The sequence below is a fragment of the Cyprinus carpio genome, chromosome A12, assembly GCF_018340385.1.
Source record: "Cyprinus carpio isolate SPL01 chromosome A12, ASM1834038v1, whole genome shotgun sequence".
Taxonomy (NCBI): domain Eukaryota; kingdom Metazoa; phylum Chordata; class Actinopteri; order Cypriniformes; family Cyprinidae; genus Cyprinus; species Cyprinus carpio.
This window is the reverse complement of record NC_056583.1, coordinates 8102029-8116605: the sequence shown is the minus strand read 5'-3', so window position 1 is coordinate 8116605 and position 14577 is coordinate 8102029. Positions and strand designations below refer to the sequence as shown.

Genomic DNA, 14577 nt, shown 5'->3' with positions numbered 1-14577 from the left:
GTAGGCTATTCTGGAAACATTACAGTTAATGAAACATGCTTTATGAGGGGTTGTTACTTAACCTATACACATTGTTTATCAATTATCATCCTCACCATATAGCCTTGTTTAAAGTACAGCCTCATTTAAAAGTATATCCTCCTGAAGATATTATCTGAAAAGTTCATTATAGTAACACTGCAACATCTTAATTTTCCTGTTTCTTGACTCTAAAATAACTGGTAGCAATTGACTCCGGAAGCCTTGCACATTCAAGTTATAAATGTCTGCACCTGCTCTGACATTAAAAATAAGCTGGATACATTTAGAAATAATGAAATATACAGCCACCAAAATGCTTGAAACTATATTTGTAAAGGAAAGTTTAGGCAAACCTTTTTTTGTTTGTTTGTTTATTTTAGCACATTTAACAAACTGTAAAATGAGAGTGTGCAAAATGTAGAATTATGTAGAATTCAGTAACTGTTGTTTGAAAAACATTTAACAATAAAGCATAATGTTGATCAATGCTGCACATTTTTTGCTAATCTACTTATTACTTAATCTGCCCATATATATATTATATATATATAATTTTTAGAATTGTAACGTCCAAGAAACTACATCATGAATTAATTTAGTCTGTTTCTATACAGTATGCTGAAAAAACAAGTAATCTCATTTGATTTTCTTACATTTTACAGTATTTAGACATGCCCCAAATGTTGGCACCAGGGTTACCAAAAATATTCTCATAGAAACTAAAGTATGTCCTGACATAGTCAAAATAAATAAATAAATCACAAATTTCTAACCATTTCAGGACTAAAATAATCTCACACATCCAACAAACTTATATAATGAAAACAAATAAACTTTACAAAATACATGTAGAGCAAATACAAATTTCATTAAAATGACACACACACATATTTCTTGCACATTCAAATTTTAACTGATTTACCTAGACAATTTTTTTTTAAATGCTTCTGTGCTCTAAAAGTAGAGTTCTGACCCTGGTGAATTGAGCTGTCTTTTTTCAAATTTTGATTTAGACAGAGTTAACTCGTATGGACAGCCCTCACAGCAGGCAGGTTACACACCAGCTTATCTGTTTATTAACTCAGAGGGCTCATAAAAGTGTCATGACCACTAGTCAGCAATTACTGCTCCAATCGCGGAACATGGGTCATATAAACAAGAATTAGCTTAAAGTGATTTGATAACAGTCTATAACCTTCAGGTTTGAAATGAGTACTTCTAATGTTAAACTAAAAGAAGAAAAAACAATTTAAGGGAAAAGATTCAAAATGAAAATCCAGGAAGTGTCTGATCATTTAAGCTGAAGCATTTAATCTTGTGACCCTAATGACCTCACAGCTTCTTCTGATCTTTTCCAGAGGGACACAGGAAATAGAGTCCTCTGGTTTTCTTTACATGGCTGAAGTGAAGAAGTTCCGCTTACTGATTGATTCCAAGAAGATATATATAATATGATAATTTTATTATGTTGCTATAATCCTTAGCAAATCAACATACTGCCAGTAATGTTAATACTTCCCGTATTTACTCCATAAACTCACTATGGGTCAGTGTGTCCATGTTTTTTTTTTTTTTTATTTGCTATTAATGCGAGAGACAAACCGTTTCTTAAAGTTGTGCAGTTGTAAATGCATTTTTTTCTTACTCAAGAATTTAGATCTTTTTGTGCTATAGGTTTATTTAGACTACATGTTTGTATATTATGGGTAAAAGAGAAATAACTAAATTTTAAATTGCATGTACTTTCAGCGTGGTCTTATTATATTGATTTTTGCATTGTTTTCTAAACCAGTGAAGAACCAGCATTGGTTTTATACAACAAAATAAATACTGAATATCATTAAACTATCACTTAGACTCTCTATACCAAAATACTATGTGCTAATTAGTTTCTGTAATTTTGATTTTTTTTATTTATGTATTAGCATATTATTATTATTACTATTATTATATTGCTCTAATTTTTAAAATGTTCCCTAAGATTCGTGAATAGTGCTAGGACTTTTTCGACTGTGTCTTTATGCATTTAATTGTTTATTTTATTATTTTACTTTTTTTTATTATTTATAAGGAAGTTAGTAAATAAATAAATAAATATTAAGGGAACATAGATGAAATTTTGAAATTATGTAGCTAGGGTATGGACAGGTTCTTTAGTAAATGCAGAGTTGTTTGTCCAATCAGCGTTGAGCGTTGGTTTGATTAGAACTTCACATTATCATTACGCAAATGAGCTGCAGATTGTCAAACAGTCAGAGAGGAGCGCGTGAATGTAGCTAATCAATACCGCATGTAAGACGCGCGTTCGTTCACGTTTAACATCTACAGCAGCTCCTTTAACAGCACTTACAATGTGTCTCTGTTAAATGTTAAAAAGTGTAGGCTACGGTGAAAAACGGGAAATAAATGAAGCACTTGCTAACATGAAATTGGCTAAATGAATCGCGATTCAGTTAACATATATATGCTGCAATAAAATCAAATAATGTTCTGTATATTTTTTTTTTTTTAATATATTTTAAGAAAATGTTCAAGAAGTGTGCATGTGAAAGACAAGTATCCCAATAAACGTGCTACAATAGCAGTCAGTATGTTGTCAATCTGTTTTCAAGGTGATTATCAGACTCTCGGTGTGATGAGTTTAGTTCTCATCCCTCTATTGTGTTTTTGAACCCCTGGGACGGAAGAGATTCTCTCTAATCCAACTTGTTTTCTCTGACTTGCTGAGATATGAGAGTCCTGCTTTAAATCCGAACCAATCCCCAAAAGACATTCCTATCGGCCTGGGAAATTCACATCGTTTCCACGTTTCTCTGTTTAATTATATTTAGGGCTACTGTTTTTTTCTTTACTCAATAGTATCAGATACGCGTGTTGATACACAGAGGCAATGCTCCCTATTAGGTGATCGGTTTGCAGTTATTTCCTGATTGTTGATTGGGTGTTAATCTGTGTATTGCAGTTTCCATCCGTTTATTATTCAGGCCTCCTTATATCTGACAGACAACATGGAAATGTTTTTCAAAACAAAAGATTTATGTAGGCTATGTTAAATAAAGTGTAGCCTACATTTTAAGGGCAGTAACTGCATGTTTTGACCATGTTTATAGCATTTTAGCTTTGTTTGCAGTTCTCTCCACTAGTCTTGCGATGTGGCAATTGGTTTTTAAACGCTTATTTGCAGTGTTAGTCTTTTTTTAATTTAGAGACATAATTGGATACATGATTTAGATGTAAAATAATTTTCACTAACTACCGTTGTCACATTGCTGTCACTGTCATATTAGCTATCCAGATGTGAAGTCTTTTCTTGTGTCACTGGTTAGTTGAGCTGGTTCTTCTGTGACCAGTAGCCTATTCCAAATAATTTTCATCCAAGTGCGTGATTTTGTTATTCTTATTCGCATTTCTTGCTTTGTGGAGGTAGGTGCATACACGTAGGACATCTCATGGAAAGGCCACTTAAGATGTTTTTCAGTAAATCTGATCGCTGATGTTTATCGTGTCCTCCCCCTCCTCCCCCGCGGTGATCGCGCATCGCGCCTCATTCTCACTCCTATTTCGCAGCAGGATTGACATGAAACTGTGAATTGTTTGCTGCTCAAATAGAGTTGACCTGGAGCCAGCAGTCTGCGGGGCTGAGGAGCGACCATCCCTGCCTCCTCCCCCTCTACATCAGCATGACAAAGCACTGGGGGGGTCCGGGCTTGTTGGCACCACCCGTGATCACTGTAGGAGCAGGAGCCCAAAACGACCATCACCTTGACTGCAGAACCAGCTATTCCTCTTCCAACCCCAGCTGTCACTGCTTAACAAACCCACTGCTGGAGTTCGGTGGCCGGCTGGATAAGTCCACAGGGATGGCGCAGGACTCCTGTTACAGAGCCAAACCGTCAGACCAGAGCGCATGGGAAATGCACGATGGAAACTCCAGTGGAGGAAAGAAGAAAAACTACCAGCGTTATCCTAAACCACCTTACTCTTACTTAGCTATGATTGCCATGGTCATCCAGAACTCTCCGGAGAAGAAGCTCACTTTGTCAGAGGTAGGTTACCTTCCCACGCGCGACGCGCAACTTCTGTCTTTAAAATGGTTAAAATTCATCAGGAATGTGAATGAACTTTAACTATCACAGTTTATTTGCATTATGTCCTAATTCATACGCCATTTAAGATATTTATAAGATATTTTAAATTCAGCGTTTCAGCTGAAATGATTATCCTTATCAGCAAGTCCGTACCACATCCACTTTTACATTTTTACAAGTTGTACTGCAGAAAAAGTATTTTTTAGGATCGTATTGGAGGATTTCTTTAAGGGTTAAGGTTCCAAATGCGTGTTGTACACCCAAATCTGCATGGGGCACGTAAGCTGTCTCATGTCTGGATCTCGATGGGGTTTGTGTTGTGAATAGTGAAAGCAGAGGCCGATACTCTATCATGCTGATAGCTGTGGCTGGAATCACACTGTGCCGCAATTACTACGCAATTGTTCCGAAATGTCACAAGTTGTAAGAATCCGCGATCGGGATTAACAGTTTGCCGACTATTCAAGAGCGACTCCTGTGAATTTTTGTAAATGATGTGAGGTAGGGCCTGCTGCTACAGGTGATTGGACTCGACTTTTCTTTGAATAAAATGGCAATCAAATCCTGTTTTAAACTTCTTTTTAAAATTACTTTTACATGTGTTTAAACTGGTAAAATATGCAAATTAATCATACTCCTATAGACTATGCGTGTTTACATATAAATGTCACCCCACAGAAAATGTCACTTTAAAATGTGATTTACAAATTATAGGCTTATGCAAGCACATGTTGGCTTTTTGAAAATGTAGCAGGAAGTCAAGATTCATGTATATGTCTGTTTAGAATCTATGCAGTTTAGAAGCTGTGGCCAGTAATAATAACAGTAACGATGTTTTTATTAACTATGAATAAATTGTCTTCTTCAAACAGATTCTGAAGGAGATCAGCACTCTCTTTCCATTCTTCAAGGGAAATTACAAAGGCTGGAGGGACTCAGTCCGACACAACCTGTCATCTTACGACTGCTTCGTGAAGGTGTGTTTAACTTTAGGTGACTGACAAAAAATGTGTTAGTTTCACATTAGTTTGACATTATCTCGTTGCCCCCTCCTCTCTAGGTGCTTAAGGATCCGGGTAAACCCCAAGGTAAAGGTAACTTTTGGACTGTTCAAGTGAGCCGAATTCCCCTGGAGCTGCTGAAAAGACAAAATACGGCAGTGTCCCGTCAGGATGAAACTATCTTTGCTCAGGACCTGGCCCCGTACATCTTTCAAGGTTATGCTCAGTCGAACAAGTCCAAACCTCTACCCGCTGACCACTCCTCACCCCCTGTCCCCACTCGTCACAGCCCACCCCCATCAGAGGACCCCTATCGTCCCAAACTAGACTCCACGTTTGCTATAGATTCTCTCCTGCATAGCCTCAGGCCTGCCAGTTCTGCTGGGGAAGGGCCCCGAGAGAGGGAAAGTTGGGGCATCAGGCCCCCTCCGCACAATCGCTCTACCACTCCACCGCGCCATTGTAACGCCTCGTATAATTGCAGTTCTTCAGCCAGCTCCGTAAGTCCTGCGTCAGATTTGTCAGACGAGGACTGGAGAGGGGTGACGCTCATTGGGAAAAGATTGGGTGATCGAGGATCCACTTCAGACAGATTCAGTGACTCCTGCCCCCCGCCAAACAAAAGCTCCAAACGCGGCACCACACCTCCATGGGAGCTGCCGACTTCGTACGCCAAGTACACCCCTCCCAACGCGGTAGCCCCTCCTAGCATGCGCTTTAACGGAAACCCGTTCATGCCATTGGGCGGTATTCCGTTCTATGGTTACGGTGGTGCACATGTCACTTCATCACACTTGATTGGTCACCCTTACTGGCCCATCCTACCAAGTGGGCCGGTTTCCATACAAGCCCCGCCCCTCCTAATGGACCTGGACAGTATGCTGCAATCTGTTCCGCCCAATAAGAGTGTGTTCGATGCGCTTGGCTCCAACAACCAGACTGCTCATCCACCTCCAAACCAGTATGCCCTTCAGAATGGACCTTCCCTTTGCAAATATTCTCTTTAAACTGTTCACAAAATAGTCCTAACATGGCTTCTCATCTTGGCTTCTCATCTTTGGCACTGCTAAGGTTTACACAAAGATTTGCAACCACTAATGCTGCTATCACAGTATACTCAGTCTGTGAATTGTCTCAGGGAATTCTTTGAGAAAATCCCTCTGAACTGAACTGTTAAGAGCCAATATTGACCAAAGATTCTACCCAACCAATGTCGACACTGTTGTAACTTCTGTTCATTCATGTGACTTTCTTTGACACAATTACTACCTCAGACTGTTAATGTCAGTGGGGAGGCACATTAGCTGCTCTTGTTTCCTGAATGGACCCTTGTAATGTTTGGGGACAATCAATGAATTACTTGATAAGACCAATTGAATGTTGTCTGTTTATAGGCTTGAAGTATAGTGTTTGTGGTTGCTTTACCTCCCTACAAATCAACCAGAAATGGTGTGCTGGACATTTGTTGGACAAGATTAGGGATATGTTTGTGTGTGAATGTGTACTTTTGAACCTGTAAGGGACCTGCAAATTTACATAAAGACCGGCTTTTATGCCATGAATGTCACTTTTTATATGTTGGTTTTAGCAGGGTAAATAGATTTTTTTTTGAAATCTTGACTTTTTGTAAGGCTTTTCTGACATGATTATGTGTGCTTAAAACACTTTCAATTCACCCCCCACTCCACTTGGTAAAGTCCAATCTCAGGCTCTGATAACAATGGTGGAGGCTTGACAGATCTGATGAGATCCAGTCTTGCGTGTTTTTTTCTGGCATGCGTTCACTTTGAAGAACTGTAATTAGAGCCATTTTTATCAGTGCACTGTCTCAAAGTCTTATCACAACTCTGTGTCCCTGTGGGGTGTAGGTGCTGTAACTATGATTTTTATAATCTGGTCATCAAATGCCTTTTTAAAATAAATGTTTGTCACCTTTTAATCATGCATGTCTGCATGATACTCTCCAGAAGCTCATATTGAGCGATTTGATCAGTAATTAAATGTAAGGGTCATTTAACTGGTGGTCTGTGGTTGTCCCTCCATCTGCTGCACGTCATCCCACCACCACCTCCTGCTGTTTTTTTCTGTCCTGTCCTCCCTTAAAATCACTCATTCACACCCCCAACACTTCCACCCTATTACTGATCCATTCTTTGTAATGGACCTTAGTTTCAAGTATTTGGGAAATCTCAGTTTCTGGGTGATTTGTTTTGACTGACTTTGAGTCTTTTTTTCATGTATTATTTTTATTGTGTCATGTTATAGCAATCAGACTGTATAGTTCTGATAAATATGCTTCAAATATGATCATTTTAGGTGTAATGCATGAAAACATGTCCAGGAGCTTCCTGTATAAAGTTTTGTGTAGTTCATCTTAAAAGTGTGTGTGTATCACCTATTGTTTACAGCTTACAGGGAAAGTGATAATATAAATATCATGGACAAAGCATGACAGTATTTCTCACAGCAAATCCATGTTTGTAACTGTTAATTTACTTTACATGTGGAGTCCATCAAATGTTTTTTCAAATGTTGTGATGGTATGTTATACTGCCTGAGTCACATAAACTTTGTGGTTTGAGAAGCCCTCCAAAGACAATATTTTACTTAAAGCCAGTAATGAAACTGGCTGAATACTGATAAAGTAATAAATCACATGGTACCTAATATGATTTATATTCGTCTGCATCTGAAGTGACCACACAGCACTTTGCTCCTCACAAAGAAAGATGCGGAACAATAATCTATAAAAAAAATACTGAAAAGCAAAGTAAATGAATGGCTCTGTCAGAACACACTGAACTGAGAATACATCCTTTAATTCAAAAACTTCACCCACTTTATTTGTTTTCATTGTGCAGACAAAATGGGGATTCTGAGAAAACCGTAAGGACTTGAGACTCTATGACCAAAAAATAAGAGAACTCTTACAAACTGCTCCAGTAACCAAGAAATGAAAAACCTGAGACCGAGTAAAAGAGAGAGTCCTGATAGATGCTCAGCCAGAGATTTTAATAAGGTATAGGTATAAGGACAGGTTAAAGAAGTCATGATCAGATTAGATGCTAAAAATGTAAATATTAATATATAATCCATGCATGATAAGATTCATCAGCAGTTCTTTGACTGATCATGAATCAAAATTAAAGAATTTATTTAATGTGAAACAATATCAAAACGTGTGTTATAGGCTTATTTGGAACACAGGTGGATTTAAATGTAGGGCCTTCCTTACAGTCCCACACTTCTAAGTTTGAAAAAATAAAAAGTTCTGTATGATAGATTTAGGTAGGTTCCCTACGGTAATTTTTTCCTGTTCTTCGCTGTAGAAAAAAAATATTTTATATGAAGTAAATAAAGGACTTTTATTGGCAATATTTTTAGTTGTGTAGCCTACTGTTTTTTAGATTCTTGGATGGGATTGTTTTAGCCTCAGACATCACGCCCACATTTTCTGTGCAATTATCCCGATCTTATTAGAATTCGTAATTAATCTACTAATTTCGAATTCGTATGATTTTTAGGTAAAAACGTCTCTAGAAAGTCCACTCGTAAACCTAACCTTCAGGCTCAGGGAGGCATCAGCAGATCGAATTCAAACGAAATCGCAACCAATTAACCAAATCCTAAATTATTGCTTTAAACACAGTTTAGGAGAATTCACCCTAAACATAACATAGTTAAGAATATATTTAGGCCTACAATAAACACGTCACAGACAGACAAACAAGTGCATTTATTTATTATTTATTTTATTTTATTATTTGCAAGAAAATAGAAATTGTGCTCTTCCTTACATTTATGAATATAGTGTGTGTTCACTTTCGAGGGGTCAGAATCAAAATATCCAACATAGCTTAGCTGATCCTTTTGAAATGTTTCGAAATGGCCTTCGTGTTATTAATAACGCTATTTCTACTATGCTCTGTTTAACAGGTTAGCCTACGCTATATGGAGGGATTTTTTAAAAGCATTTTCGAATACTTCCAAATACAAACCGACGTGGCAAATTCATTATTCATTTTCTGATATCTCAAGCAAATCCAACCACTTTTATATAAAGAACGATTTAATTAACCTTTCCATTCCACAAAAGGTTCTTTATAGCGGAAGAATTGTCAATTAGATTTTTAAAATGCCCTTTCTCTCTCTATCTTACAGACACACAAAGAAAAATAAAGGTTATTTTAAGAACTATGGTTCTTCTATGGCATGCTTTTTGTAACCTTTATTTTTAAGACTGTGTAGATATCTTCAGTTCGATTCGCAGGGAATACAAATAATGAAAATATAAGATAAAAGCGTTTTACAAAATCTATTTTACATCCAGTTGAGTTCATTTTTCTTTCTCCTAAAAGACAATGGGGTTGTTCTTTATTTTATTTCTCGGATTATTGAAGTATTTGAACAGCATTGGAGTTTTGAAATAAGGCTCTGTGAAAACACCCTGTGCAAAAATTGAAGCACAACAAAGTGACCCTTCACAATCATTGAACAGCGCTGTTTTTGAGTTAGGTCTGTTAATGAATAGCATTATGCTTAATATTTATTCAGATCTCGACTGACTCGATTATGTGTAGCATTTATAGCATATCGTTACTATTATTTTCCAAAATATGCTTGAACACGTGTAAATGGAGGAACAATCTGCACTTACGAAAATATTGACAAAAATACACCAGGCATCACAAAATATAATCATAATAAACTATTTAGATCTATACAACGTTAACAATTGCTATTGGAGCGCGTCATGGAATTTATTTCCACACCAGATGCATTTCATAAGCTGAATTTCTATATTTCAAATTCTGCTTTCAACCGTTCCCCCGATTCTTAAAATTCACGTTTGAAGATTCATAAGCAGGCTGAGGAACTTTTGCCTTGATCAGCCAATGATGTCATAACCCACCCTGATGTTTGATTGACATTCTCTCATGTGTATGTAGCGCAGAAAGAAAAAATAATAATTCGGAACAACATAGAAATAAATTAATGACTGAAGTAAAACAGATTTATTAATTTAGGCTATTTGTAGGTATAAAGCCCATGCACATTTTATTTTGGCCCTTGGTATATTTTGTTGTTTTTATTTATTTACAAATACGTGGAATCTGAAATAAGTTCCAGTGTTTGTGTGGGAAATTATATACAATGGACACAAATCTCCATTTTCCAAACCGCTTGTCTTTATGCTGGAACCCATTGGGCTTTAGGTATGTTAACACCCATTACTATGATCTCATTATCAATGATTCCCATCCAGCTCATGGTAATAGCATAACATTTGACTGTATTCAGTTAATACTGATAACTGATTCTGTCACTACTGTACATTAAGTCTATAACAAACCTTTGTAAAGCACTGTAGCAGAAAAAAAAAAACACTTTATATAAGAGGTTTCAATGGACTTTATTTCAGCTGTCTTCAGAAACAGTTTCTATTGTCCAGTTCCTTTTGTTTCTCTGTGCTCCTACAGGCAACGGCGTTTAGAAGGAAGCTGATGGCCTCCATCCTGTTTGTCCACACTTCCATAACCACCTCCTCCAGGGGTGAACAGACTGAACATGTCCTGTCATGTATGCCACCATTTTAATGAAAATGTCTATAGTCAACAACTCACTTAACACAAAACCATTCTTAAACAACAAAGACATTTAAAGAAAGACATAGTTGTATAACAAGATGTGATCATTAAGGGTGGAACATCCTTATGTAGAATAAAAGAGCTTTTTCCTGAACACTGACATGTACTCAAGACTATTTACATCATGGAATAAAGAAATAAAAAAGGTAACTGCTGCTTATTATCTCAGAATTCTGAGATTGACTCTGGCATTTCTGAGAAAAAAGTCAGAATTGTGAGATATAAATTCAGAATTATTTTTCTAATTTTTCTTGCAATTCTGAGTTAACATCTTGCACTTCTCAGTTTATATCTTGCAAATAAAGTTAGAATTGTAAAACTTTTTTATTCCTTCTAACAGATATGACTGTTTATATCTCATTTCAAAAAAGCTAATATTGATTTGAATGTATTTACAAGTATGCAAAAACACACTGTTTGTCTTACCCCAGGGTCCAGGCTGATGGTATTCTTGGCCCCTAAATTTAAAACTCTGCCATCCGTTTTATGTAACAAATTCAGCCCAGGTGCTCCATTTTTACCTCCTAAATGAACCAAGAATTATATTATATATATATATATATATATATATATATATATATATATATATATATATATATATATATATATATATATATATATATATATATATATATATATATATATATATATATATATATACTTAAGCACATATATGAAAGCATATAAATATACTGCAGATGAAGGTACCATGTAGGCCATAGGGCTGTGTAGAACGCCTTTCTGTTAATACCGACAGAACCACTGGACTACGAAATCGAAGTTTCCGGATCACACCATCACCGCCGCGGTACAGACCTGCCCCTCCAGAACCGGGCAGCAGGGAAAACTGCTCAAGAATCACTGGATACCTGAGACAGCAACTCAACTTTAAAAATCTCTTATGCATTATGAATGAATGGAACATTTCTATAATGCTGTTACATAGTCAGACCTGCTCTCCAGGATCTCAGGGTCAGTGATGCGTGTGTTTGTCATGTGAGTGTGAACGCCACTGCGCCCGTTCCAGGTTGGCCCCGCCCCCGCACCCCCGGCAACCGTCTCATAATAACCACTTTTCTCACTGCCGAACGAAATGTTGTTCATGCAACCTAAAAAAATAATATGAGAGAATGCAATAAGTAGGATCATAAACATCATCTAGTTTTTCATTCCTTGTCAAAGATGCACACTAGGGGACTAAAGATAATACTAATGATACGAATGTGTTATTTTTAGGGCTGGGTAAAAAATATTGATTTCTCAATTTTAATCGATTTTCATTTTCATGCAAAAATATCAATTCATAAATCATACTTTTAATTAACTCCTTAGTTAAACTGTTTAGGGGTTGGCAATATGATTGAAATATTTAACTGCATCATTTTTATGCACAAACCAAATTTTTATATACCAAATAGTAATTAGGCTTATCACTAAACCAAACTGTTATACAGTACGTAAATAGAACAAAACCTCACAGGTTTTATCATTCTCAATATCACCACATAACGAATTAGTAACTCAAATTAATTTACAAATGAACAATACTTAAGCTACTATAATTCATTAATAAAAAAGTAACTACTATAAGTATATCCAATCCTAACCTAACAGAGTACAGTCACGTTAAGGTATGTACTATATAGCAAATCTCAACTGTCTCAATGTTATATTGTTGAAAAACTATATTATCACCCAGCAATATATTCAAGTTGTATATACATCTTACTTTACCTGTATACATACATTATACTCATGTAAAGCATTATATAACAAACAGTCAAAACCGCATGGTCTGAAAGCCAGGACTGGATTTTGACTGATATGACACACCTGTGATGCCGCACACACTTGGAAGGCTTTGAAGATGACATCCACCACTCTCTGTGAGGTCAGCACATTACCGCCCACTACCGCAGCATTCTGAGACGGCTGCAGGATCGAGCCAGGGGGAATGATGACTTTAACAGGGGCCAGACAGCCCTGAAACACAAAGCACTTCATCACACACAAAGTCTTTCCTGCTAATTACAAATCATTATATTCGCAAAAGTGTAATAAAGTTTTATTTTAGTGTCCTTGTTATAGGTTACATCTACTTACTTCAGTAATAGCAGTAAATTAAGCATGCAAATTATGCAATTACAACCCTACAGTAATCAAACCCTAACCCTGACCCCATAGTAAGCACGTTGTTAATATTAATATTACTCAGTATTCATTTTTTGTAATAGCACTGTAACAAGGGCAACTTAAAATAAAGTGCAACCTATCCTTTGTCTATAAAGATTTTATACAAATATATATACACCAGTAAGAGTAAATTTAGATGACAGATCAACTACCCACACAACTATGTGCATGTATATCGATTTAGTCTAACAAAATCTTTGTAAACAAAAATTGGAGTAGAATTATGTGCAAAAAATCTTGCGTGTCAAGCAGGCATGCTTGATCTTCTGTGTATGTACATTGATATTTATATGTTAATAAAAGCATATAGTACATTAAATATATTCATCAATAAATACAATTGTGTTCCTTTAGAAGACTTAAGATTAAAGAGGAAGTCTAATGCTATTTCAATGCATTCTGACTTATTTACACTGCTAAAGAGTTGGATTCTCATGTTAAACATTACCAAAGTCTCAAAAAAACGACTTAGGACTTCAGGATTCGTATGTTTCAGAAAGTTTGTTTTGAGTATGGCCCCGTATGACATCATAAAGGGCAGAATTCCTTGTATGGGCACTTCTCCAGGAAGAGACACATCAACCAGAGAGAGCAAGAGCTCGCCCATCAACATGCTTCATTTGTTAATTCGTTAGCTATAGTTAATTTAAGTCAATAGAGTTTTTGTCCCTGTTGTATTTATGTCAATGTCACAGCTTGTAGACGATTGCTACGCAAAAGCTGCTTGTGCTTGTGACTCTCTAGCTCTGCCCACGGAACTATTCGGAGATATGAAGGATGCAATATTACTCTATAGGTACTCAAGTTTAATGTGAGATTGGCAGAAACTGTGCATGTTATGTCCGCTTTAAAGTACTTTTTTATTTTTAAACCAAGTTTAATACCAAGTAAACTAACTTACTGTGTGTCTGTTTGACAAGCTACGTCCTTCATAGCTGGAGCCTTCTTTTGTTAACTTTGGTTAGACACGTACACATAATCAGGACATATCAAGCGATCTCAAACAAAGCAGTAGTGACACATAGTACAAATATTTTTTACTCTCATAAGTGTGCTGCAACATTCCTGTCAGATCCAGTATAGACAGCACAGCATTGTTTTTCATCTCAGTCTCTATGCATATCCAGTGTCGACCTGTGGCTTGTTTACAAAGGAATCCGTGGTGAAATGAAATGAACATGTGAGCTGGAACTTCATTAAAAATAAAGTTCAACCATGCAATTCACAATATTAATGTTTTATTGCAGTTTTTATTACATAAACACTGCCCTGGATAGCATAAGAGACTTTCAAAAACATGAATAATTTTACAGACCCAAACCTTTTAACGATAGTGTATGTATGACATCTTTTGTTCTACTTTGCTTTACAGCAATTCATCACTATAACCATAATCATATAAACTGACACAATACAACTGATAATGGTCTAATTTGTAATATAATATACCACTATACTATTATACTAGTTTAACAGCATAACATCTGTAATACAGTCACACCGACTGTCACATTCACAAATGATCAGTTATCAGAATTGGCTCTGAAAATCCATATTGGTGCATTTTTATAAATTATTATCGACCTGCAGTTCAAGTTACTTGTCTTTCTCTGTTTAAAGGTCTCT

At 36.3% G+C, this 14577-nt stretch overlaps 2 protein-coding genes across 2 annotated transcripts in view; one reads left to right on the top strand and one right to left on the bottom strand.

The window, feature by feature from the left end:
* Window positions 1-2226: 2226 nt before the first annotated feature.
* Window positions 2227-8067, top strand: foxh1 (forkhead box H1). The gene is made up of 4 exons (XM_019070854.2): window positions 2227-2313; window positions 3631-4067; window positions 4982-5086; window positions 5170-8067. Exons 2-4 carry the CDS (start codon window positions 3702-3704, stop codon window positions 6115-6117), a joined length of 1419 nt encoding a protein of 472 aa, XP_018926399.2. The 5' UTR covers window positions 2227-2313; window positions 3631-3701; the 3' UTR covers window positions 6118-8067.
* Window positions 8068-10504: 2437 nt separating this feature from the next.
* The window catches only part of oplah (5-oxoprolinase, ATP-hydrolysing), a 50400-nt gene continuing 46327 nt past the window's right edge, over window positions 10505-14577 (bottom strand). The window contains 5 exon segments of the mRNA XM_042768274.1: window positions 10505-10683; window positions 11185-11282; window positions 11467-11627; window positions 11711-11867; window positions 12591-12741. Coding sequence (XP_042624208.1) covers window positions 10585-10683; window positions 11185-11282; window positions 11467-11627; window positions 11711-11867; window positions 12591-12741 — 666 coding nt within the window. The 3' untranslated portion in view covers window positions 10505-10584.